Source organism: Triturus cristatus, chromosome 11 (genome assembly GCF_964204655.1).
Source record: "Triturus cristatus chromosome 11, aTriCri1.1, whole genome shotgun sequence".
NCBI lineage: Eukaryota > Metazoa > Chordata > Amphibia > Caudata > Salamandridae > Triturus > Triturus cristatus.
In genome coordinates, this window is record NC_140594.1 from 151,870,967 (window position 1) to 151,895,397 (window position 24,431).

At 45.7% G+C, this 24,431-nt stretch overlaps 1 protein-coding gene across 8 annotated transcripts in view; it reads left to right on the top strand.

The window, feature by feature from the left end:
• Window positions 1-24,431, top strand: part of PITPNM2 (phosphatidylinositol transfer protein membrane associated 2) — a 1,082,174-nt gene that overhangs the window by 764,352 nt on the left and 293,391 nt on the right. For 5 of the 8 annotated variants that reach the window (XM_085633970.1, XM_085633975.1, XM_085633974.1 and 2 more), the window contains one exon: window positions 21,879-21,968. The exons of the other annotated variants lie outside the window; for them this stretch is intronic. In XM_085633970.1, the coding sequence (XP_085490096.1) occupies window positions 21,879-21,968 (90 nt within the window). The remainder of the gene's footprint in view (window positions 1-21,878; window positions 21,969-24,431) is intronic. 8 annotated transcript variants of the gene reach the window in all.

Consider the following 24,431-nt stretch of genomic DNA (forward strand, 5'->3'; position numbering starts at 1 on the left):
TTTCTGGACTGAATGGGGTGGTATATTGTGTCGTATTAGTTCCAAACCTGCAAGCCCTGCAGCTGGAACATTTGACGAATCCCGGCCGGGACTGCAACCACATTTGGCTTTTACTTGATTCTGGAAAACTTTTACTGATTTGAGTTTTCATGGAAGGTCCCTTCCTATATGTAATTGTCGGAGTGTTGGGAAGTCGGGGAGCTAAAACTGCATCTGTTAAAAGAATCGGCCAGCTATGTGTTAAATTAGACCTGATCTTTCTTTCTTGACGGTTGTAGGTGGTCACAAACCTCGGGACTGAATCTGGGTTATTTGCCACTGTATCTGTATTGGTGATTTTCTCACTTATCAGAAGGGATTCTCTGGACCTAGCCTGCATTTTATTAAGCGCTTGATTTTAAATGACATCTTTGTATCCTCTTTGTTTGAATCTTTCTAGTGCTTGTGAGGTACAAATGGCTAGATCTTCCTCTGTGCTGCATATGCATTTAAGTCTTAATAATTCCCCATAGGGAATATTGTTGATGACGTGTTTGGGGTGAGCACTGCTGGCGTGTAATGTGGTGTTTCCAGCAGTGCTTTTTCTGTGGAGTTTAGTTGCAATTTGTCGCTCCTGAAAGAAAACCTTTACGTCTAAGAAATCAACTTCTTGTCTACTAATAGTCGAAGTAAACTTTAGATTTTCATGATTGATATTGATCTCTCTAATAAATTCCTTAGCACTACTTTCATCGCCCTTCCATAAAATAAAAACGTCATCAATATAACGCATCCATTTTAGCACCTGGCCCGAGAAAGTCACATGGTGTGTGCGCCTGAGGACCTGCTCCTCCCACCAGCCCACGTGCAAGCACGCGTAGCTGGGAGAGAAGCAGGCCCCCATCGCCACGCCTCTCTTTTGTAGATGTATTTCATTGCCAAACATAAAATAATTATTATTTAGGCACCAAGTAACCAATTCCACAATCATTTTGTTATGACTGTAACAATGTAATGATCTGGTTCCTAAAAAATATTCTAATGCTTTTAACCCAGTATGATGTTCTATACTTGTATACAGTGATTCGATATCTAGAGTGATAAATATCAAATCATCAGTCTGGGGAATATTTCTGATCTTTCTTAAAAAGTCACCGGTGTCTTTAATATAAGTTGGCAAACTTGTTACTAAGTCCTGTAGAAAATAATCAATATATTCAGTGATATGTTCCGCAACACTCTGTATGGCTGATATAATGGGACGTCCAGGAACTGGAAATATTTCTTTGTGCACCTTTGGTATTAAATATAGTCTTGGTAGAACTGGATTCTCAACCTGTAGAAATTTGAATTCTTGCATTGAAATCATCCCTTCTCTTTTCCATTTAAGAAGGATTTTTTTGAGTTGATCTCTGGCAACATTGTATTGTTTAAAACTGGATTTGGCATAGCACAGAGGATCGCTTAGTTGTTTCTGAGCTTCAGCAATATGTTGTTTCTGCGGCCAAATAACAATATTACCACCCTTGTCTGATGTCGTGACAATAATTTCATGATCATTATTTAGTCTTTTGATTAGGGATGCATATTCCTTCTCCTGTTCACTTTTAGACCTTTTTCGATGTTTTATTTTATGGTGCAACTTTTTCAAATCTTCCACTATTACATCGTGGAAGGTATCGATGGCGTCCTTAGGTATGTTTGGCATAAAATTTGACTTTGGCTTGAAAGGGCTTGTATTGGCTCCTATCTGTACAATTGCTGCCTCTGTTAATTCTTGTTGGGTTGATGTTGCTTCCCCCTCTGTAGCTGCATTGTTGGTCCCTAACTAATGCATTGTGAGGAACGTTTTTGTATCGGCCGCTGTTAGTTCGAGATTGGATTAATTATCTGTATTGGATTCCATTTCCTTGAGGCCATCTTTAATGCTGAAGAATTTACGCAACTTCGGTTTGCGAATATAGTGAAAAATGTCTACACGTGTTCGCGTGTAGTTGAAATCCGAAATAGGGCAGTATGACAGACCGAGGCGAAGAAGCTGTTTGTCTGCCTCGGTAAGAACAGTTGAAGATAAGTTAATAATGGTATTGTTATTTAGTAATTTTTTCGCCAACGCTGCCTTTTTGATTTCTTGTGAGAATTTCCACTTTTTGCGGCGCTCTCTCCGTCGTTTGTTGATTCGTGTTCTTTTTTCCTTTGATTGCGGGGTCTCAGTGTTTGCATACGGTCGTATACTAAAAAATCGACCTCTTCCCCTAAATCCAATACTCTTGACTTATCCATTGTTGTTGATCTGTTAATACTTCCCTCATCTGATGTCATGTTGCTTCCTACAGAGTCATTGTCACTGCTGCCTTCCACAGATTCACTGTTGTTGTCTGTAGGTGTTTGCACTGTTGATGGCATTGGCGGATTGAACTTGGATTTTTTAGCATTTTCATATTTACGTGCAAACGTGTAGATGTGCCCCTGTTCATAATCTTCTTTATCTCGAGCAAACTTGTATACTTTGCGTGCCTTAATTTTTTCTTCTTGTTTAGCTAGCCGTTCCTGCATTTCCTTTTTAGATTTAATAATGAGCTCATTTGGTTCAAATTTCAATAATTGTTCATTGATTTCCTCAATTTCTTTCATCAAAGGCTCTCTGTCAATTGTTGCATATTTAACCAAAATCTTGACTAAGTTTGTTGACGCTTCCAGATTGCTGTGTCCCCATTCTTTTAACATTTCAGGATTCGGGCTTTCGTAGCTCGGGGCCAGTAAAATACGCAGCCCCCTAGGTACTCGCCCCTCCTCGATATACTTTGATAGGGATTTGTGTTCCCACCATTTGGTTACTTCCGAACGCTTACATTTTTTCAGGCGCTTAATTAAATTGCATATTTGATTTTCATTTGTGGTTGCAGTACTGCCGGGCGCCGTCTTACCCGTAACCCCTTTACCAATTGTTTGCTGTAAATTTGCAAATAGGGCATCTGCGGATGCCTCCCTGTCACGTACTTCCTCTGCTGACATAATTATGCACGCCCTGATATTAATGAATGTTTATTGGTTGCGGTTATTCTTCAGACTGTGATAGAAAAATGCCGCTGTGCCTCATAGTCCTCCTCACCGCTGCTTATCGCTGTGTCACTCACCGCGGACAGGATCCGTAGTTGCGCAAACAATGTGGTTCACGCTGTCGTTTCCCTTCGCCGCGGATTTGTGTGTAGCTGCAGACGGTGGCCGCTGCCAAAAACTCAGTTATTGAAACTTGAAGACGCTGGTTGAAAGCAGCAGCCAACTTCCGGGGAGTGGATTCGTCTCGCAAGCAACCACCTTCCGAATTTTACATCAAGCAAAGTACGTTGTTTTTGAGCACTTCCTCTCGGCGAACCAAAGACAACATGAATCCATATATATAGCATACTTTTGTGCATTATGCCATAAATCATTATTGGTGAGCTGTCATCTTTGTGTCGTGCCTTGTTTGCATCTCATTATACATTGCGTTTGCATAAATCAAAATATGCATAAATCATATATACATTGCACAATAGCAGATTAGACTGACAGTTTGTTGTACAGGTCATTTGCAGGCTTGTATTGTCTCTTGACTCTACTGGGTCGTTGCTTAGTTTGGTTGAATTTGTTCAGGGGGTGTAGCTTCTGTCCCGGAGTTAGGCCACACCTCGCTACCTTGCCGATTCTTGTTGTGCCCTGGCATCCGGCGGGGGCTGGGCAGCGAGCACCGTCTCCGTTTGCTACCCCCTTGTGGTAGGCCAACTCACCCAGCCGTAAGGCATCCCAGAGTGAGTGGTCCTACACACTGCCCTTAGGCCAACTCACCCAGCCGTGAGGCATCCCAAGGTGAGTGGTCCTATTCCGGCACACCACACTCCGGTGTGCCTCCGTACTAACCATTATCCCCGTAGTTTCTGGCCACCGTCTTGCCTGTTCCTCCGTACTGCGACATAGCTGTTTCTTCGGTGTGGGTGGGTGGGACAAAGATTTTCGCAGGTGCTGCTCCCCCGCTACCAAAAGATAGGAGCTTACCTGGGGGAGCAGTGCTTATATCCCCTCCCCCCAGGTGTTTGGCCACCTTGTGCCTGGCCTCCCCCCATTGGGGGGGGTTTGTATCGTGCTTGGGCCCCCATTGGCCAGGGGGGGCTGGCGCCTCTATGACAGCGGCAGCGTGGGATGGGGGGGCGCAGGAGCTTTCCTGCTCCTTGGCGCGATAGCGGTTTAGTCCGGGGCTCGGCGTTGGTTAGGGCGCCGGCCCTCGAGGCCCCCTTCGGTGGCGGCCTCTGCTAGAATGTGAGTACGTACAAACACAACCCTAATGGTCGTGTAGTGAGCTTTCACCCACAAGCTGTGTCTAGAGGCAAGTTGTCATGTTTGTGCATGGCTGTGAGGGTGTGATGTTTGTGCCTGGCAGTGAGGGTGTGATGTTTGTGTATGGCACTGGAAGTGTGATTTAGTCACTTAAATTACTCTAACGAATCAACCGCAGTTGATATGGGTACGCTTCAGTGGGGAGAGATGTGAAGGATCTAAATAGAGTAAATACCTACGTCTTCACCAACAGGTGAGCAAGGAAAAGTCTTCCTTTTTGTTTATTTACCCTCACACACCCTAGTGGTGTCATGCTTCATCATCGGGTCACCCCGACGCCTAAAAGTCGGGGTGGGCTCAACCACAGTATTGGGAGCTCTTGAAAGAAGTTGTTGACCTGGGGGGCTGAATAAGTTAAAATACCTCAAACAGATCCCCGGTTTCCCTTTATTCTTGGGTCTGTTTGGGTAACTAAAAAACAAATGTTGGGTCTTATAAGGAATCTTATGGTCCTAAGACCCTAGTGCCAACATGTTTCAGTCCTGTAATGGCCTTATGGGTCCTGGACTTTCATCAGGGCTAGGTATGGCCTCCCTAGGAGACAGGATAAAAGGGGTTTCCCTATCCTGTATGCGATGCAAGGGCAGAGTAGCTGCTCCTTGTGATGATGATTGATAATTTACCAATCATAAGTTGTACTCCATCTGTAAAGAAAAGACAGACAACAAAGAAAAACACAAAGACAAAAACAACATACATTTGTATAGTAATGTCATTGTTTCTCTTCAAAACTTTGTCCCACATTGCGTGCTCTGGAACTAATTAATGAACCACATGTGCCAATTTGTGTCTATGACATAGTGGTAATCAATTGCTTCCAAACTTGTGCCACTCACGTACATATCATCACATAGTACTGTTACGTGACAGATGAGTGGTGGGGTGGCAGTGGTACTCAAAAAACTGATCTTAATTTATGTCAGTATGTCTATGTATTCACTAGTAACACACTCCATGCCTCACATTCACTCCACATTCGTACCGTGTTTGTGAACAGAATAACGGTAATCGTAGTCATGTTTGTTTATCATTATCCCTCCTGATTTTGTGCGTAAAAAATAATAAACAGTAATAAAAAGATAACATTCCCTTACCCAATTCTTGAATGGTTTCTGTGTCTCAGGGGACCGTAAAGCATCTAGGGGAAGCTTTATAGTCAAACCCTAAAATCGTGACCCCAGAAGGTTAAGGGAAATGTAAATAAATATAGTGAGTGGTTTTCTCTAACCACAGCGTATCTAGACCCTCGTATTCCCCATATAGAGGAACGAAGGATGAGAGTGTTGGCGATCGGATTGGAGATTGCCAGTCTGTAACTTACTTCATCAAAAGTCCTGCCCCGCGTGCACACCTACTTGGCTCCGGTCCCCGGCTTTCGCGTTTGTAATGCGAAGGAACCGTGTTTTAGTACCCTTGAGTTGTCATAGGAACAAATTGGTAGGCAGCCCTCGGCGCGGACCGAAGTACGTCATGACGTTAATTACGTACCAGGAACCATGGGACTTGTAGTTCCGTATTATATTTAGTGAAGAACACGGAGATCTAAGTCTTTTTACACGTCGTTGAAATCTCTTATTACCATTGTGAATGGATATAAAATGCATTGCTAGAGCATTATATGCAGACTGGGTTGTTAGAGATGTAGTTTGATTTCCGGCGTTCGGCGTTGTTAGAAATACGTGATTACATCTAAAAACGTGTCAGGAAACAAGGGAATTGTAGTTCCTTGTAACCATCCTAAACACTGCGGAAAAATGTATATCGTCTGGACCATTCTCCCTAACTTACTGCCACGTTGACACAAGACACCAAAAAATAAAATAAAATAACGCGTTGTACAACAGCGCTATGAGACCACAGTTGAAGCCAACACAGTATGCCTGCTTCTTCGATCGGTGATACGTGTGTGTCAAGTGAGATTGTTAGTTTATTTTAATCAAGAATCCCCAATATTCACAACCATTTGTGTCGATACAGGCTCATAACGTGGGTAAACCTTCGTGGGGTTCTCAAACAAAAATAGAAGCAATACTCCAACGTACTCAAACACTGATTATTGGGGAATTTAAAAACCCAAATAATGGCGAACATGTTGGTGGATTACCAATAGTAATGCATATGATTTATTCTTATTTAGCCCCTAGTGTGGAATATTCGGGGAGCTTAATTCTGGGTATACATCGCGAATTATTTTTGAAAGACTTTCCTTTTTGTAGGAACTGATATACCGTCATCAAAAATAGGATGTTGTATATATATGCCCTTCAAGGAAGGGAGGATATGCAAGACATAGCATGACGTGTTCAAATACTATTATTAGGAAATTGGACCAACGTTCACATGGCCGCCATATTGAAGTCCCTAAGTTGGATAAACAGTTTTAGGGCGCATATTTAATACACGAAAAAGGGGCCTAGTTGTGAAAAGATCCCTTTCCTTCATTTATTTAGTTGGTTCCAGGGTATACAGTCATTAAGGCCCCTTTCATGGGTTTTCAATCGATGGACCCAACGTTGTTCACGCTCTAGGAGTTTGTGTTGGAGGTTATTTACATGTTTGATTTTTTCTATGATGGTCCACTTTATCTCTGTGTCCTTGTGTTTTTTCTCATTATAGTGTGCAGTCAGTTTAGTTGCTGTTATTGCACGTCTTATTGTGCTCCTGTGTTCACTGATGCGTACTTTTACTTTTCGGCTTGTCATTCCAATATACATTAGATCGCACGGGCACTTGATCATATAGATCACTGCTTCAGAGTTACAGTTGGTGTGTGTTCTCTGTTCCCATGGAGAGTGTAATCCCAGATTTATTACTTTGGTGTGTTCAGTAAACGGACATGCTACACACGTGCCACATGGGTAGTGTCCCGTAACCTGAGGTGTACTCCAGAGGGTTGATTGACTGGTAATTTTCGGTGTATATGTGTCAGTATGTACCAGTAAATCTCGCAGACTTGTGTTCCTTTTGAATGAGAACATAGGTTTCTCAAACGTTATTGTGTTCGATGTCAGGATGGACCATTTTTTGTTTATTATCTTCTTTAAGTCATTAGAAGATGTGTTATATGTTGTAACACATATCAATTGGTCAGAGTGTTTCTTTGCATGGGTCTCTAATAGTGCCTCTCTTGGTGTGTTACGGGCTCTCTTGTTTGCTCTATCTACGATCTTTGTTGGGTAAATTTTTTGTTTAAGTTTGTTAGTGAGGATAGTTGCTTCCTTTTTGTATGTTTCCAGATCAGAACAGTTTCTGCGAACCCTTAAAAATTGGCCTACCGGTAGATTCTCCCTTAATGAGCGTGGATGTGCGCTATCGAATCTGAGTAGGCTGTTCTTATCCGTAGCTTTGGTAAACAGAGAGTTCTTAAGGGTAACTTCACTAGCTGTGAAGACTACGTCTAGAAAGGATATTCTTTCTTTGTTCATAGTCATAGTGAAGTGGAGATGGGGATTCAAACTATTGATCCATGTCTTAAATGTTTCCAGACCAGTAGTATCTCCTTCCCAAATCAGAAAGACGTCGTCAATATATCTATACCAACAGCGTATGTTAGCAGAGAACGGATTATGTGTCCATATATGTTGGTCTTCAAAATGTGCCACATATAGACAGGCCAGGCTCGGGGCGAATGTACTGCCCATCGAAGTGCCATGGGTTTGCAGTTATATCTGGTTTTCAAACTTAAAAAAGTTTTCAGTAAGTGCCAGATGGATAAGGGTGGTGATCCATTCAATTGGTGCTGCCCATGGCCATTCTTCCTTTCTGAGGATCTCTTCAACTACCCTGATACTCTCAGCCTGAGGGATGTTTGTATACAACGCCTCAACGTCAAGGCTGACCAGGATGTTCTTATCTGGATTATATTGTATCCTATCCAGTCGGTTGAAAAGGTGCTTGGTGTCCTGTACATAGGATTTAATCTTCGTTACAAGAGGTCGTAGGAACCAATCTGTATACTTGGATAGAGGTTCGAGAATGGACCCTATCCCAGAGACAATCGGTCTTCCTGGCGGTGGTATTTTCCCTTTGTGTATTTTAGGGATTGTGTAAAAAAGAGGTATTCTTGGGTCCTCCTGATTCAAGAAGTCATGTTCCTTCTTTGTAATCCACTCCCTATCTAGTGCATTTGCGGTCAACGTGGAGATAGTTGTTTTGATCCGTTGTGTAGGGTCTCGATTGATCTTTTTATAGTACTTAGTATCTGCCAGTAGGTTCATACATGCAGTCCTGTAGGCACTAGTACTTTGGATAACCGTGGCCCCACCTTTATCCGCCGGTTTTATAATTAGATCAGTTCTGGACTGAAGGGAGGTCAAGGCTTCTCGTTCCTTCTTGCTCAGATTGTTGAATGTGTTTCTCCTGACTTGTAATAATTCTACCTCCTTCGTTACAGCTTCTTCAAAGGCGAGTACCTCTGGGGGCATCATGTTGGTAGGGGGGTAAAAGGTTGATTTGCACCGTAGATCCGTATGTGTTTCGTCCAAATGTGGGTCCTCTTTGTCCTTGAAGAATGTTTTCAAGCGGATCTTCCGGAAGAAGTCTCCCAACTCACATCGTAATCGGAATTTGTCCAAGTGTGACGTAGGTACAAACCCTAGTCCTTTTTCCAGTACTGTTTCTTCATCTGTAGTGAGAATGATGTCCGTCAAATTTACCACTAGTCTCTCATGCTGCTCGTTCCTGGTTGTTGGTCCCTGGTATTGCTCCGTGTGTTCATGGAGCTCCGGTCTTCTTCCCATTGCACTCTTTTGTTCCCTCTTCTTCCACGTCTGCCTCTCCTGCCGCCCTGTCCTGGAAGTGTGATGCCTGTGCCTGGCACTGGAAGTGTGATGTTTGTGCCTGGCACCAGGGTGTCATGTTTGTGCCTGGCACTAGGGGTGTCATGTTTGTGCCTGGCTCTAGGGGTGTCATGTTTGTGCCTGGCACTAGGGGTGTCGTGTTGGTCCCTGGCACTAAGGGTTTTATGTTTGTGCCTGGCACAAGGGGTGACATGTTTGTGCATGGCACTGGGAGTGTGATGTCAAGCTGTTTTGATACCTATACTCATAGCAAGCTTACATTATATTATCATGTACAGAGTTGTATTTGGAGGGTTACAGCACAGGGTTACATGCAAGCAGTGCAGTAGAAAGGCTACAGTAGAGATGTATATGTTTGACCTGTGTATTTCCTTTGCCTTGCAAAGAAACATAAGAATGTTTTATACACATTACACATGGTGTGGACAGTTATTTATCTGTGCATTTAGCCGTGAGGTTCAGCATTGACATCTTGCCTATCTTTGCATCATGCCTATCTTTGCAGGGCAAACGCCGCCCGGAGGCGGGAGCCCCCCCTCCCCCGCCCCCCCCCCCGCCGCAACACAGCCCGCGAAAAAGGTGGCGAACTCGATTGGTTGGGCCCTAGGTAGCCGCTGGCCCCCCAATCAGGGGATGAGGCGGCAAGCGGCCGGGGAGTTTGAGAAGGGGCGCAGGGCCCTAGTTTGAATTCGAACGTCTACGACCAAGGACGGAATACCTGGTGCCTAAGTTCTTTGTGTGGAACTGCGGAGGACAACGTGAAAGCTCGCCGTGGGATCGAGGTCTTTCTCTGGAAGCAGTCGAGCTCTATTTTGGAGTAGCTGAATCATGGACGAACGACCAGGCACGGAGGAAGGTTTCGGCTGGAACCGGCTGTGACTGGCGGGATCCAGTCTCGCCATCAACGATCCCGATGCGGCATTGGAGTTGCAGAAGCTGGTGGAGCCGGGAGAGAGTACTGGTCCGGTGGAAGGCGGACACCAGAGCCGACGACAGCGGGACGGAAGGAGCGGTCCCGCCGTGCTAAAGGAACAGAGATGTCTGCCGCGCTCCGGAGGCCTTCTCCCTTGCCAGGAAGCCGAGGGGAAGTCGTGGCATCACATGGCTGAGAGCGGGAAGACAGGACGCATCGCAGGGCACGATCAGGCCTCAGCTGTGCCTGGGATCGAAGGCAAAACTTTTAGCAGCACCAGATCGACAGGGAGAACAGGAGCTAAGCACGCAGCTCCCGGTTATTAAGTAAGCGGAGGCGCAACGCAGGGCACAGTAAGACGCAGACTGTGCCCGCGACTGAGGGTGCATCACCGGGAGGCTCGCAGAGCTGTGGGAAAGAGCGAGGGACCGGGCTTCCTCAGTTTTTTCACGCTGTTTGACTCTGACCTAAGGAAGAAGGCCTAATGAATAAGGCACTGGCCCGGTAAAAAGAGGATTGGCAAGTGTTGTGGCTCATATCCTCAGTGGTCTTTGGAATAATCGGGGCAGCATAAAGAAAGGGGAAAACAACCAAGACCGGCACATCATATCTGCAGCCTTGCCATCGCCCCCACAAGCCCCCTTTTATAGACACAGACACCTTTCCACCTGTTAAGGAATAACAGCTGCTCAGAACAATGACTGGGAGAAACGGGGCAGCCGGAAAGAGCAAACCAATGACGGCACGTTTTAGGGAAACACCGGGGGGGGGGGGGGGGGGGGTCAGCGAGGTCACCCAGAATGGTCAGAAATGGCCCCGGGTAGCTGCTGACCAAAATTGGATAAAGACTTGGAAGCTTAACTTGAGAAAGCTAGGGCTTTGGTTGCCCTGAAAGGAAAATCCTGGCTGGATGAGCACATTGCGGGGAGGCTAACAGGAAGAATCAGAAGCCAATGCAGGCAGCGGCATCCGCACCCCCCCAAACGGCTGGGAGGCAAGGGTCATGCAGCCATAATGGCGGCCCCAGAGAAGCCAAGCAGAAAATGAGCTGAGAGAACACCACCGCGGCCCGCTGCAGCCCCTGGGCAGAAGGGAAAGAGTACCAGGTCTAAGAATGGGGTGCTGGGCAAAGGCAGGGCGACCTCACCAACGGAGGTTTTATCTGGCTCAGACTCCGAAGGGAGCAGCAGCGGCGATGAGGGGTCTGTGGCCAGCACAGCAGCCTCTCGGGGGTCACGCAGCAGCCGGAATTACACGGCGAACAGCGATGATGGTAAGCCTCATGCACAAAGCGAAGGAGATGGGCAGCATGGTAAAAGGCAAGGTGGTCCAGCGAAAAGGAGGCCAGGGCAAATAGTAAACTTTGGTAATCAGCTATGGGTAAGCAATCTAGCAATGCATGGGCCGTGGGCCCTTCAGCCACCTTGGCTGACAAACCAGGGAGGGGGATCATCAAGATTTCCCGGTTGAGGCATGGCGGCAGAGGCAGGCACACCCGGCAGCGTGGGTGCCTTGGTGGCAATGGCCTGGGCAAGGATCCGCATTTGGAGGGGGACCCCAAATGTATGCAGAAATCAATGGGGAAGGCCAGGGGCCAGAGCACAGAACAAAGAGTAAAAGACACCCAAAGGAGAAAGCAGGTGATAGGCGGGAAAGCCTACAAGTGAAGAAAAGCAGTGCAGATGCAGGGCCCAAGGGGACCGCGCAGGGGGGGAAAGACAGCACCAGAGGGAAGCAGCACGGCGAAGGCTGGGGCAGGGGAGGGCCAGGACCCAGGGGGGAAACCGGCAAGCGTATACATACGCCCCTCCCCTGGAGACTCACCCACCACCACAAAACTCCTAGGCTTGGCAAACCTTATCCCACTAGCAGTGAAAGAAAGGATTTGGCATAAGGGATATATAGATATTTGCTGTAGGTGCGCCAAGCAGGCTTAGACCTCGCAACGCAGGACAAAAAAGATGAGGACAGGAGGGATAGATGCCAGCCCAGGGTAGACAGAACTTCGGAAAACTGGTTACAGGCCTTCATGACGTTGGCATGCGGATTTATAGAGAAGTTTCCCCAGAGTGCGGCAGCGCTAATTTTATAGGAGCAGAAAGTACATGAAGCGCAGCAAAAGTACCAGGTGGACGCTTGGTTGAGATACGATGAAGGCTTTAGGGAAAAGATGCAGACATGGCCAGTGATGGAGTGGGACTGCCAGGACATGGAGGGCTTCACGACCCACATGGTGGCGGCCAGGGAAGGGCTTAGCACTCGCAATTCCAATTTTCGTCCCCCAGGGTTCAAAGGGAGATATGATGGTCAGGGACAAGGTTTCAAGGAGAAAGCCCAATATGGCAGCAAGGCAGGAAAAGCCCATGTGGCGACATGTTGGAAGTATGCCAAAGATTAATGGAAATGGGGGAGCACCTGCACATTTAGGCACAGCTGTGGAACCTGCGGAGGAAACCATCCTGCCGCGCAATGAAGACAGTCGCAAGGGACAGGTACCAGCAGAGATAAAGGCAACCTGAAGAAATAACGAGCTGGGCGTGACAACACAAGGTGAGGAAGGGGCAGTCAGGGGACCTTCACTGCCCACACCCATAAAAACAAGTAGACTGATTGCATTACTTAGTAATTATCCCAAAAAGGCTGACGGATAACAATTGGCAGAAGTGTTCACAGCGGGTTTTCCCATCCCTTACAAAGGCCCGGTGGTTGTACGGCATAGCCGCAACTTGAAGTCAATACGAGACGAACCGGAAGTGGCTAGGCAGAAGGTGAGCAAGTAAGTCTAGCTGGGTAGAGTAGCCGGGCCTTTCCTCCCCCTCCGCTACAAAACTTGATGGTTTCCCCATTGGGCGTGGTACACAAAAAAGAAGCAGGCAGGATCAGGCTGATACACCACCTGGCGCACACCCTCACCTGATCCAACCACGTTGATTGGTTGGATCAGGGCAGTTGCTCAGCAGCGTACCCATCCGTGGACGATGCAGTAAAACTGATTAGGAAAGCAGGCAAGGGGGCCCTGGAGGCAAAAACAGCCATAGAGTCAGCTTTCTGCCTATTGCCGGTACACCCAGACAGTTACCACCTCCTCTGGTTTCAGCTGGAGGGGGAATATTACTATGACAAATGTCTGCCAATGGGCTGTTCCATATCATGTGCGTATTTTGAGTCCTTTAGTGTTTTTTTGGAATGGGTGCTCAGGACACGTCACCCCACAGGGGGCAGGGTCCACTACTTTGATGACTTCCTATTCATTGGGAGGGCGGGAACAGGGGAGTGTGCAAACTTTCTCTGCTTGTTTGTGGGTTTGGCACAGGAGGTGGGAGTCCTACTCATGCAAGAAAAATCCGAGGGCCCAACCACCAAATTGTCCTTTCTCAGGATCGAACTAGACTCGGTGGCCGGGACCTGCAAACTACCACCAGTGAAGGTGGATGAGCTACGCCAAATCATACGGCAGCTACGGCAACAAAAGAAGGCAACGCTAGGTGAAATACAGCAGCTGGTGGGGAAATTGAACTTTGCCACAAGAGTGGTCCCCGCGGGGCGCCCCTTTGCCAGATGCCTGGCCGACTAGGGGCATGGCACAAAAACACCACAGGGTTCACCTAACGCAAGGAGTGAAAGAGGACCTGGGGCAATGGGACACATTCCTGGCCAAATTTAACGGTACCGTCATGTGGCGAGAAACGTGGGTGCACGCTGACCAACTAGAGCTGTAAATGGGTTCAGAAGGTGGCTACGGCTTTGGGGCCATCCTGGGGTCAGCATGGGCAGCAGGAACATGGCCAGACAGCTGGCAGCAGAACGGGAACACAGGCAACATCACCTTGCTTAAACTATTCCCCATTGTATTAGCGTTCACCATATGGGGCCACAAACTGGTTAACAGACAGATAACCATGCAATAGTGCAGGCGATCAACTTGGGGACAGCAAAGTGCCTGGCGGTGGTCAACCTACTGCGGAAACTAGTCGACTGCCAAATGAAAGCTAACATAGCAATCAGAGCGAGGCACATTGCGGGAATAGACAACTCAATAGCGGGTGCCATTTCTCGTTTTCAGTGGGACAGGTTCAGGGAACTCGCCCCAGACGCAGACCCAGTTATGACACCAGTGCCGGAGGAACTATGGGCATTGGTGGACCCGGACTAAGAAAATTGTTTGGCAACGCACTGGCCCCCAACACAGAGAACCGATATTGTAAGTGCTGGTCGAGTGCAGGGGGGGACAAATTGCAGGACAAGAGGAGGTGATGGCATTTTTAGAATGGGCATTCCATAGCAGGAAAAGCAAATCATGGGTCCAAGCACACCTGAGCGCAGTGGCGTACTACTCCAAACTGGCAGCGGGGAAGGATCCCGCAAGGTCCTTTCTATGCAAAATGACCTTGAAAGGCTAGGGAAGATTGCAGCGCAATGAGGGGGACAGGCGGCGGCCCATTGATTTCGCGATCCTAAAACAGGCTATCTGCGCTCTAGAGGAGATATGCAACGGGGACCAAGAAATAAAGCTGTTCAAGGCAGCATTTGCTCTTGTATTCTTCGGGGCCTACAGGATTAACAAGATAGAGGCCCCTGCAAAAAGGAACCCGGGAATTGCATGCATACGCTGAGTGGACGTAAACATGGGAGCAGGGCAGGCGCGCAACACCCATTGGACTCAAAGGGCTTCAGCCCCCCCCCGTCGTGTGTGGCAGCCCGGGATGAGACAGCTTCTCGGGCACCCACACAGCCGCACCCGAGCACTTCACAGGTCTTTAAAAGACCATTTGCATGTTAATGAGGCCTTGCTGTTTCACCCCTTCTAAGAGCCCCTGCAGCTTCACTCTGCCTATTGCTTAAAGTTTCACCCCCCCCCCCCCCATCGGAAATATTTACTTAGCCCCCCCCCCCCCCCCCCCCGAAATTTGGCTCTAGTTGCGCCTCTGGAGCAGGGTTTATGGTAATCTATCTACGTTGGTCAAAGATGGACCAAGCGGGCAAAGGGAAGTTTACTAGGGTCGAATGTATCAAGGACAAAACATGATGTCCAGTGTGACTCGTCGGGGACTATATGTTCCAGGGGGGCCCTGCACTGGGGCTGTTATTTACACATAAGAATGGGGCATGCTTAAGCCAGTTTCAGTTCATAGCAATAATGCAGAAAACACTGGAAAGGGCTGGGCTCCCACCAAAGGAATTCAGGTCACACTCTTTCCGCATAGGCGCGGCTACCACAGCGGCAGACTTTGGGTTGGACACTGATCAGATCAAAGCAATAGGGCGCTGGGCATCAGGCGCTTTCAATTGCTACAAACGTCCCTCATTTTACTGAGTCTGGTTTCTTACCCTGCCATCGACTAGGTCCGTCGGAGCGGCTCAAGAAAGTTTGGATCATGAGGCATTCCTACATAAGGCATGCACAGAGGTGGGCAGTGGCAAGGCGTGAATTCGGTGGAATCTGGCTCCGTGACATGGAAGTTATCTTGCTGGGACAATCGGGGATGAAGTGGGACCAGCTGCTCCCCGCAGTGCAAAGGGCACTGGGGCAGTGTGGCAGGTCAGACGCTGTAGTGATCCACCTGGGGGGGAATGATCTGGCAGCCATAGTGATGAGAGGCGTTTTGGAAAAAAATATCAAAGGTCTCGCAGCTCTAGCGAAGTTAGTCCTGCTCGACTGAGATAATTTTTTCAGAAATAATTGTGCGCAGGGCGTGGAGGGCGGCCCTAGACCAGGGAGCGGTTGAAAAATCCACAGGCAAGTTAAACATTACCATGGCAAAGATATGCAGGGCCAATAGATGGGGTTTCCTAAGACACAGCTTCATTAACCTGAGATCCCCAGGTTATCACTCTGAAGATGGGGTACACCTGACCGTGGTGGGCATGGACATGTTCTTACTCAACATTATGGGGGTCCTAGAACAAATGGGTTTCTTGTAAAGCAGAGTCGGGCAAGGGGGCGATGGGGCGAGCTCCCTCCCATCGTCAAACCGTACGTAGCACGGCGGAAGAAACCCAGGAAAAGTACACAAAAAAGAGGTCATTACTAGAGGTAGATGGGCGGCTTACACAGTGTCCTTGGGATGCCTCACCGCAGGGGCACTGAGTGAGCGAATGACAGCACAAAGCCACAGGCAGAGTAGATGAGATGCTCGCACAGGGTCCTTGGGATGCCACACGGCAGGGGCACTGAGGAGCAGGCGAGTGGCCAACAAGGGTCCAGGGCAAGTGGAACGGCACTTGTAGCCTGGGCCGGTCCTAACGGACGCCCACAAAAATCGATAGCAAGGGAAGCCTAGAACCGCGAACACAGAAGCCTGGCAAAAGGGGCACCTCGAGACTGTGATGTCAGGAAGGGAACAACTACAAAAACATTGCAAAGACAATGCAGGATGTACAATAAACAACATAGATGTTTATGAGTGACCATGTAAAATTGCGAAATGTGCAACCATTTTATGTTTGAATAAACTGTGGCCTTTTATTTCCACCATATCATATTGTCACTGGAATGATTAAGTGGAAAAGGAACGCAGTTGTTTGGGGCGCTGAGAGTGGGAGGGCAGCTCGCTCCTGGGAGGGGTTATCTTAAAAATTAGGTTTCTCTTGGTAGTCACTGCATGTGTTAATGAATGAATTAATGAATATAGCATTTCTTAAGCGCATAGCTACCCGAAGGTATCCCAGCGCTGATAGCAGTACATTCAAAAGAACGCCGAACAGCATTAGGGAAAGAGTAAGGTTTCAAGCAATTTCCGGAAGGTTAGGTGGTTAGCTTCAAGACAAACATAGAGGGGGAGAGAATTCCATAACCTGGAGGCATTATAGGAAAAAAGACGGCCTCCACTTCTTTACTTTCTTATTTTAGGGACTGCGGCCAGACGATGATTGTCCGAACGCAGGCCCCTGTACTTTGTGCATTATTAGTACAGGATTCTCTTTCAACATTATGCTGTGTTCGTAACCTTTCACTACTACCACTATATCCTTGAATACATTTGGGAAAGTCCTTATGATATTTTCGACCTCCATGTCAGATTGAATACTTGCCAAGATGTTTGAAGGAAGATCACCAAGTACAATCGGAGGATCTTGTCCAGGGCGCAATATAACACTTAGGAGAGCAAGATCTTTCCAACCTATGATGTCTCTTCCTCTACCAGCCACATAGATTTTTGTCCTAACAGCTCTTCCAAGACACTCTACTTTATCCCAAAAATATCCTAAAAGCTCTATATCTTGCTCCCCAAAAGCCGTGGGGTTGATATCAGGAGCATTGAGTGACATTTCATTCGGCCAAAACTGGTAAAATGTGCAATCCGCGAGAATAGTAACAGGAGCCCCAGAATCAGCCATCGCTAAAATTGTTTTCCCATCGATAGACATGTCAACCAATGGGCCCTTAATTGGTTTCCCAAGTGAATCTGGTACTTCGATAGTGACCACAACATTTTCAAATTGTGAAGTACAGTCTTGCACATCTTGATTCTCCAACTAAATATTAGATACCCTAACTCTGTTTAAATTAGAATTTATGTTACTCCTACGGATTCCTTGAAAATGACCAACCTTTTGACATTTAGTGCATTTTTTTCCCAAAGCAGGGCAACTGGGATTGTTCCCTATGTGGCTTCTAGAACCACATCGAAAACAAACCAATTGACCTCTTGGAGATTGATTCTTATAATTCCTATTCTTGTTATATGACTGTCTATTATTAACAGCACACACAGCATTGTCATTAGAAACCAAACTCACATTGGAGGAACACGCAGGTTGCACAGATGTCTGTATAGGGGAAACCAAAGTCTGGTTTGATTGACTAGACAACACTTTGGATGTAACAATCGACCTCTCAATGCTCTTTGCTATGTCGATTGTTTCAGCCAAAGTAGGATTGCGTGAGATAAGTAACCGTTCGTAAATTTTCTTTGAAAAACAGTGAAACACAAATTGATCTCTAATGTAAGTATCAATCTTATGTCCAAATTCACATTTTTCAGCTAACACTCTTAAAGTCGCTATATAATACTCTACTGATTCTTCATAAGATTGTTTACACATTGCAAAATTAAATCTTTCCAGTAGGACACTTGAAGTGTCAGAATACTGTTTGGCCATGCGTAGCTTCCCTTCAGTGTAAACATTCCAAACTGTGTCTTCGGAAGTAGGGGCAGGATGTCTTGGTAGGTTATCAAAAACTCTACGACCTGCTGTGCCTAAATGATTGACCAATAAAGCTAATTTTCTTTTTGGCGAGTAATTGTCTGCATCAATGGCTGTAAGATAATTTTCAAAGTCCCTAAGCCATTCTGCCCATTTTTGTTCAGGTTTGCCTGCTTTTAATAGAAATGGTGCCGGCTGAATAACACCTTGACTGGAAGCCATCGGAGTGAAAGTAATGTCTAGTAGCTGCTGCTAACCAAAATTGAATTAATCTTCCTTGAAACATTGAGAAAAAAACTCACATGAAAGAATATACTTTGAAGTCAAAGGTCAAGAAAGTACAAAAACATTCCCATGACTCACTGTCACTCAATTCAGGAACATAAGGTGTGTGAATCACCGTGTGTCACACTGGCAGGAACGCTGTGTCTCACCGATGTATGGAGCTTATTTCCTTTGAGCATGCAAAGTCACTTTGAATATTCTAAGCGCTGAGGAGAAAACAAACAAACTCTTCCTTCCCAACTTAAGATGGCCGCCAACGTGCGTGTGACGTCAATCCGTCAACGCGTCTCCCACAATACAATGCGGTAAGATGGGGAAGCAAAGGAATATGGAGCGCATTTACCTGGAACGCTGGAACACTGAGGTAGGAATACCGCTTTGTTTCTTCCTTCTGAACGATGTCGCGAGGCAAACAGTGTCACCCGATGTGTTTTGAATGATGCTATTAGGCAACAGTCCCTCGTTTGATTCTGGCAATGCCGGAATCAACAAAATTCCCCAAAACTGGCAAGAATTCCCAAACTTGCTTAACGGGGTCCGCCTTCCGACGTCGGAAAGTCAAAGTCATTCACGGTGTAAATTGCGGAGGCACCGGGCAGACACAAAGTTGAATCTGCGTGTCAGGAAGGACACACCAGACAAAGCAGATCAGTTCCCAAAACAACTTCCTTCCGAAAGGCTTGAACGCGCCTCAGTCCCAGCGTAGATAATCCAGTGAGGTACTGTCGATCAGAAATCACCATAGATCGCAAACCCCACTCCTGGTACCAAATTGTAGCAAGGTGGTTGTCCACAAAGTTAAGGAGTCGCTGTTATAATCCAAAACAGTTTTATTGGCCATACATCCAATAAAGGAAATTACAAGGAAACAAGGTTGACAAAAAAGCGACTTAACAAGTTGAAGGTCAGCAGATAACTCCTTGGCAGAACCCCACCATACATGACATAACATGGTTCTAACCTAGAATCATGGCAATTAAAGAAACAACACAGAATACTAAATAATGAATTAATGAAGAATACTACAGCTACCCACAGCACCAATGGGCAGGATCTCCAGATTTCCAGGCGCAGCCTCACATTGATACTGCAAGAGGGCATTGCTTCTTGAAGCCCGGTGTCTCCAGAAGGTGTGTCTCAGAGTTCCCCACTAGACAATGGAAATAATTGTCAATTACGCACAGACATCAATAACCATAATACATCCTTTCACAACAAGCCCCTTGTAAATGGGTGTCTTTCAGAAGTTTAACAGAGAGGGACAAGACACAAAGTCAAGAAAGGATCAATCTCAGAGGTAGTCGTTTTAGTTAGGAAACCAGTTCCCCTTCTTAATGTTTAATTAGACCACTGTTGGAGCGATTGTCAGTCACTTTCAGACACATGACCAAGATAATGCCATGCCCTAAGGCTTTAAACAAGCCAAACATAATCAGTGCTGTACCAAAGATAGACTGACTGTGTATTGTCCCATGAAGCACTCAAGGAGATCACCTCCATGACCTGCCCATTCATGCAGGAGTTTTTCACTGGAGATTCTTGAGTGACATCATCGACAACAGGAACTTTGCTGTCACTGTCTATAATGTCACAAGAATCTCCTCAGCAATTAACATCACTGTCATTGACAGGTGCCAATTTAAAGCTCCATGTTATATATAAGTCTGTTACATGGTTATTATCAACAAGCCATTTTTTTCATTTTCTTGACGATAATAAAAGTACAATGTGTAAATAAAATAATATGTTTATTTGAATTGTTTTGAATGGCAGAATTTTGGTTGTTAATTGTTCAATATTCTATGATGAAATTTCAGATTTTTATTTGTATTTTGCATGTAGCAGTTTGATTTCACTTTTTCCATTTGAAATGCAATGGTACGTTTGGTTTATGATTGCACGGGATAGAATTGCTCCGTAATTCGGGCCTTATACAGAGGTGCCAAAACCAACACTGGAGGTGGGCCAAAGGCAGTAAAGCTAGGCCACTAATCTAATATAACAACAAAACTGCTAATACTGCAACCAATTTTTAATCTCAACTTTTCTTATGAGAACACATTTTGAGATGAAACAAAGTGTAGAAGATCTTCGTTTTCTTTGAATTAATCAACAAATTTATTTTATTTTTTCATTTTTTTAGACTTCCATTTATAAGAGCAATTTGAGACTTCAATCGTCTATTAATGACTGATTTTAAGAAATTTTTCCACACCATTAGATGAAACACATCAATCATACTTGTCAGACATCCCATTCATTCATATAGCAGTTTTGTTGTTATATTATACAGAGGTGGGCACTTATTGTTCTAGCTGTTTTTAGGAAGTAGAGCCTGGTTAGAGGGGTTTTCTTTGAGATTATTATGGTGTCATACCAATGGTAATCCCATATTCAAGTTTCACATGTCGTGGTGCTTGTGCCATTCCAGGCAAACATATTCTATTCTAGACATAATCTAAGGAGCTTTTGTTTACTCGTTTTCAGCCATCGGGCTCTTTGTCTCAGGAACCTTCAGCTATTGGCTTGAGGTATTAGCAATCACATCTTTAAACTTGTTTCTATGGATTGTATCCTTCCACTTTCATTGGAATGCTTGAAGGACTATTTTATATCCACAATATACAATGTATCATCACAGATTTAATTATGTAGCTCATCAGCCCATTGTGGACACCATGCAGTGCATTTTAGGACTAAATTAACAGTGCAAGATCTATGCAACAAGCCAGGTGAGATTGCAGCTCTGGCTCTGCGTTCGATTTGGTTTTGGGAATATGTGGGCACAAAAAGCTTGGAATGTGGTTGTGATTGCAGCAATATCCCTGACTGTTTCTTCATTCACTGCTCTTTTTCATATACACTCGCCATAGATGTGGCAGTCCCCATTTTTATTTAAGGCAAAATTACACCTAGTGGAGGAGATATTTGTATTCTGCAACAGACTTGATTCAAACTGTTGCATTGTACATTTTATTGGCCAAGGGAGAATAAGGCAGGTAGGAGAGCTGAGGGAGGGATAGAGGAAACCACTGAAGGAAAGGGAAGAATGGTACAGAAGCGGCCAAACTTTGGTGTTAAAATACATTGTTGCAAGAGTCTTACCTTCTGCGAAGCGAACAGTACGGATTTCCTACATGTAGGTTGTACAATTTAATTTTTATATATGATATTACTTTTAAAATCTCGCTTGTATTCATTATCTTAGCAAACAATATTGAACTGCAATGTGAGGACCTTTGAAAAAGCAATGAATTGAATAGATTTGATCTTGTTCTAGCTCGATAGATAGCAATGGTAATGCCCATCCCTGACCATGTGTTTGTGAGTCCTCTGAAACAAAACCCTGTTTCCTGACCGCTTCTTGCTTTTATGTTCAGTTGCACACAGCTGTGGTGCACACCCAAGAGGCTTCCAGTATTCCTGTGGTCACAAGGGAAGAAATAGCTGCCACAGTGAGTGCACCTCCAGTAAGTAGCTAGCTGTAGTGTGACTAGATTAGCTCGCTTGACCTGTTCCTAATGATCTCCAGTGTTACTAACCAAATATGAGTGTCTGCTAAACACTAAAGTGCAGGGATTCTGGTAGCGATGTCCTTGCATGGCCGTAGTGGCTCTGTCCATGCGAATAAAGCCTCCTACCTATCATTGTAAGAGTGCATGCAGTGTGGAAACTCATTTGCAGACCTTGTGACTAACACGGTTGTGGTTTTGCTGCTGTCCAACACACCGAAGCCTGTGTTTCATATTCCCTATTCCATCCATTCTTCAATTTGTAGCTGTTCCTGTCGATCTGAAATGTGGACTGAAGGCCGCTGAAATTAAGGGATGCTGCAGCCAATCCGGCTTGAGTATGAAACATACTCACTATTGGCACTTAAAGTGGTCCTCCAGTGAGGCATAATTCCATGGGTCCGCATACACCGATGTGTCCCTACAATTTCACTTTACTTACGAGTTGTTCAGTTGTCAGAGCTGTGCCCATTCATCAGATAATGGCCAAAATAAAGCCGATACAAGAGAAAGCAAAATGCGTTGGGGTAGGAATTTGTAAATCTTGGTTTGAATGAATCATGGCTTCAAAAACATAGGAATAAAACATCTCTGAGATGTATGTAGGTAAGCATTAGTGGTAGGGTAAGCGTTAATGTTAGGCTGATGGTACAGTGTTGGTGGCATTTTTAAGATTGGGTTTAGTGCAAGTCTTCAAAGAAATCAAGAATGCACTCATCCCCACCTGGACAAGGATTGTAAACGCTTCTCTATCACAAGGCACGATCCCAGACTGCCTAAAAGCAGCTCAGGTAACACCTATACTAAAAAATCTAACGCTGACAAATCTGATCTCTATAACTTCCGCCCCATTTCCAACATCCCCACCTTAGCGAAACTCCTAGAAAAATGTGTGCAATTCCAACTTTGTGCTCACATACAGAATTACCATCTCCTAGACCAGCATCAATCAGGCTTTAGGAAGGGGCACAGCATCGAGTCGGCTCTCACTCACGTTATGGATGACATTTTAAAAATGCTTGACCAAAACTAATCCTGCCTCCTGATCCTCCTTGATCTTTCCTCCGCATTTGACACTGTTAATCATGACAACCTCCTATCCATCTTGCAAAACAGAATGGGTTTTTCTGATCAGGTGTACAATGGTTCATCCTTCCTACATCACAGAACACAAAGAGTCAAGGCAAACCAATCTCTCTCCCAGCCCTCTCCTGTACTCATGGGAGTCCCCCAAGGGTCCGCTTTATCTCCTATCCTCTTCAACCTTTTCTTGGAACCTCTTGCAAACTCTCTAAATTCCATGGACGTTCTCTTCCACATGTATGCAGATGACACATAACTATATCTGAAAATCTCATCCCCGGAAAACATCATCTCACTCAATACTACCCTAGTGTTTACCCAAAACTGGTTAACGGGGAACCATCTCCTGCTCAACACTTCCAAAATGGAATTCCTGCTCATCTCCCCTCCGTACTACATCCCTAAGCTAGACTTCTGGCTGAGTCACCTCAATGCTTTCAACTGCAGTCCTCTCATCGTAGACTCAGCCACGTCTCTCAGTATCACCATGGACAAGCACCTGAACATGAAAAATCATATCAGCAATGTATGCAAAGGAGCCAACCACTTGATGAGGTCACTCAGAAATATCAAAACTTTCCTTCCTCTAAATGACTTCAAGCAGGTGGTCCAAGCGCTTGTCCTGCCGAGGCTAGATTACGGCAGTGCTACCCTCTGTGGCCTTCCCAAATACGCCCTGGCTCCACTAAGGGCTTCACTGAACGCTGCGGCTAGACTGGTTACAGACACCAAACAAAAAGATCATATATCCCCAGTCCTAAAATCCCTCAATTGGCTGCCCTATGAAGCGCGAATTCACTTAAAGATTGCTGTTCTTACACACAAAGCCCTTCACTTCAACACTCCTACGTACCTTGTGCAAAAACTTAAACTATCCTGTGGTGTAAGAGCCTCAAGAAGCGCCTCTACCTTCCGCCTGAAACTCATCCTTAACAAAAAGAGAAGTTGTCACCGAGCCTTCTCCGGCGCTGCCCCTAAAATATGGAACTCTCTTCCACCGGAAGTACGCACAATCTCCTCATCGACGGCGTTCAAAGTGGAAGCCAAAAGATTCATAATGAACAAATTCTTACCCTAATAGGGATAGACTCACGTGCCTGTTGACATTGTTACTACTATCATTGTACTTCCATCTGATTCGGCCTCCCCTTACTGCATACTGTGACTTCCCCTTTGCTGCTCGCCTACACCTGTCTATTATATTACCCTCCTGGGTGCAATTGTACTGTAATATGCGACCTTTCCTGTTTTTTTCTCCCTCCTACGTGATATGAATATTGCATTTTGTCCTTCTTCCCATCATACTGTAAAGCGCTCTGATATCCCTCTGGATCTTGT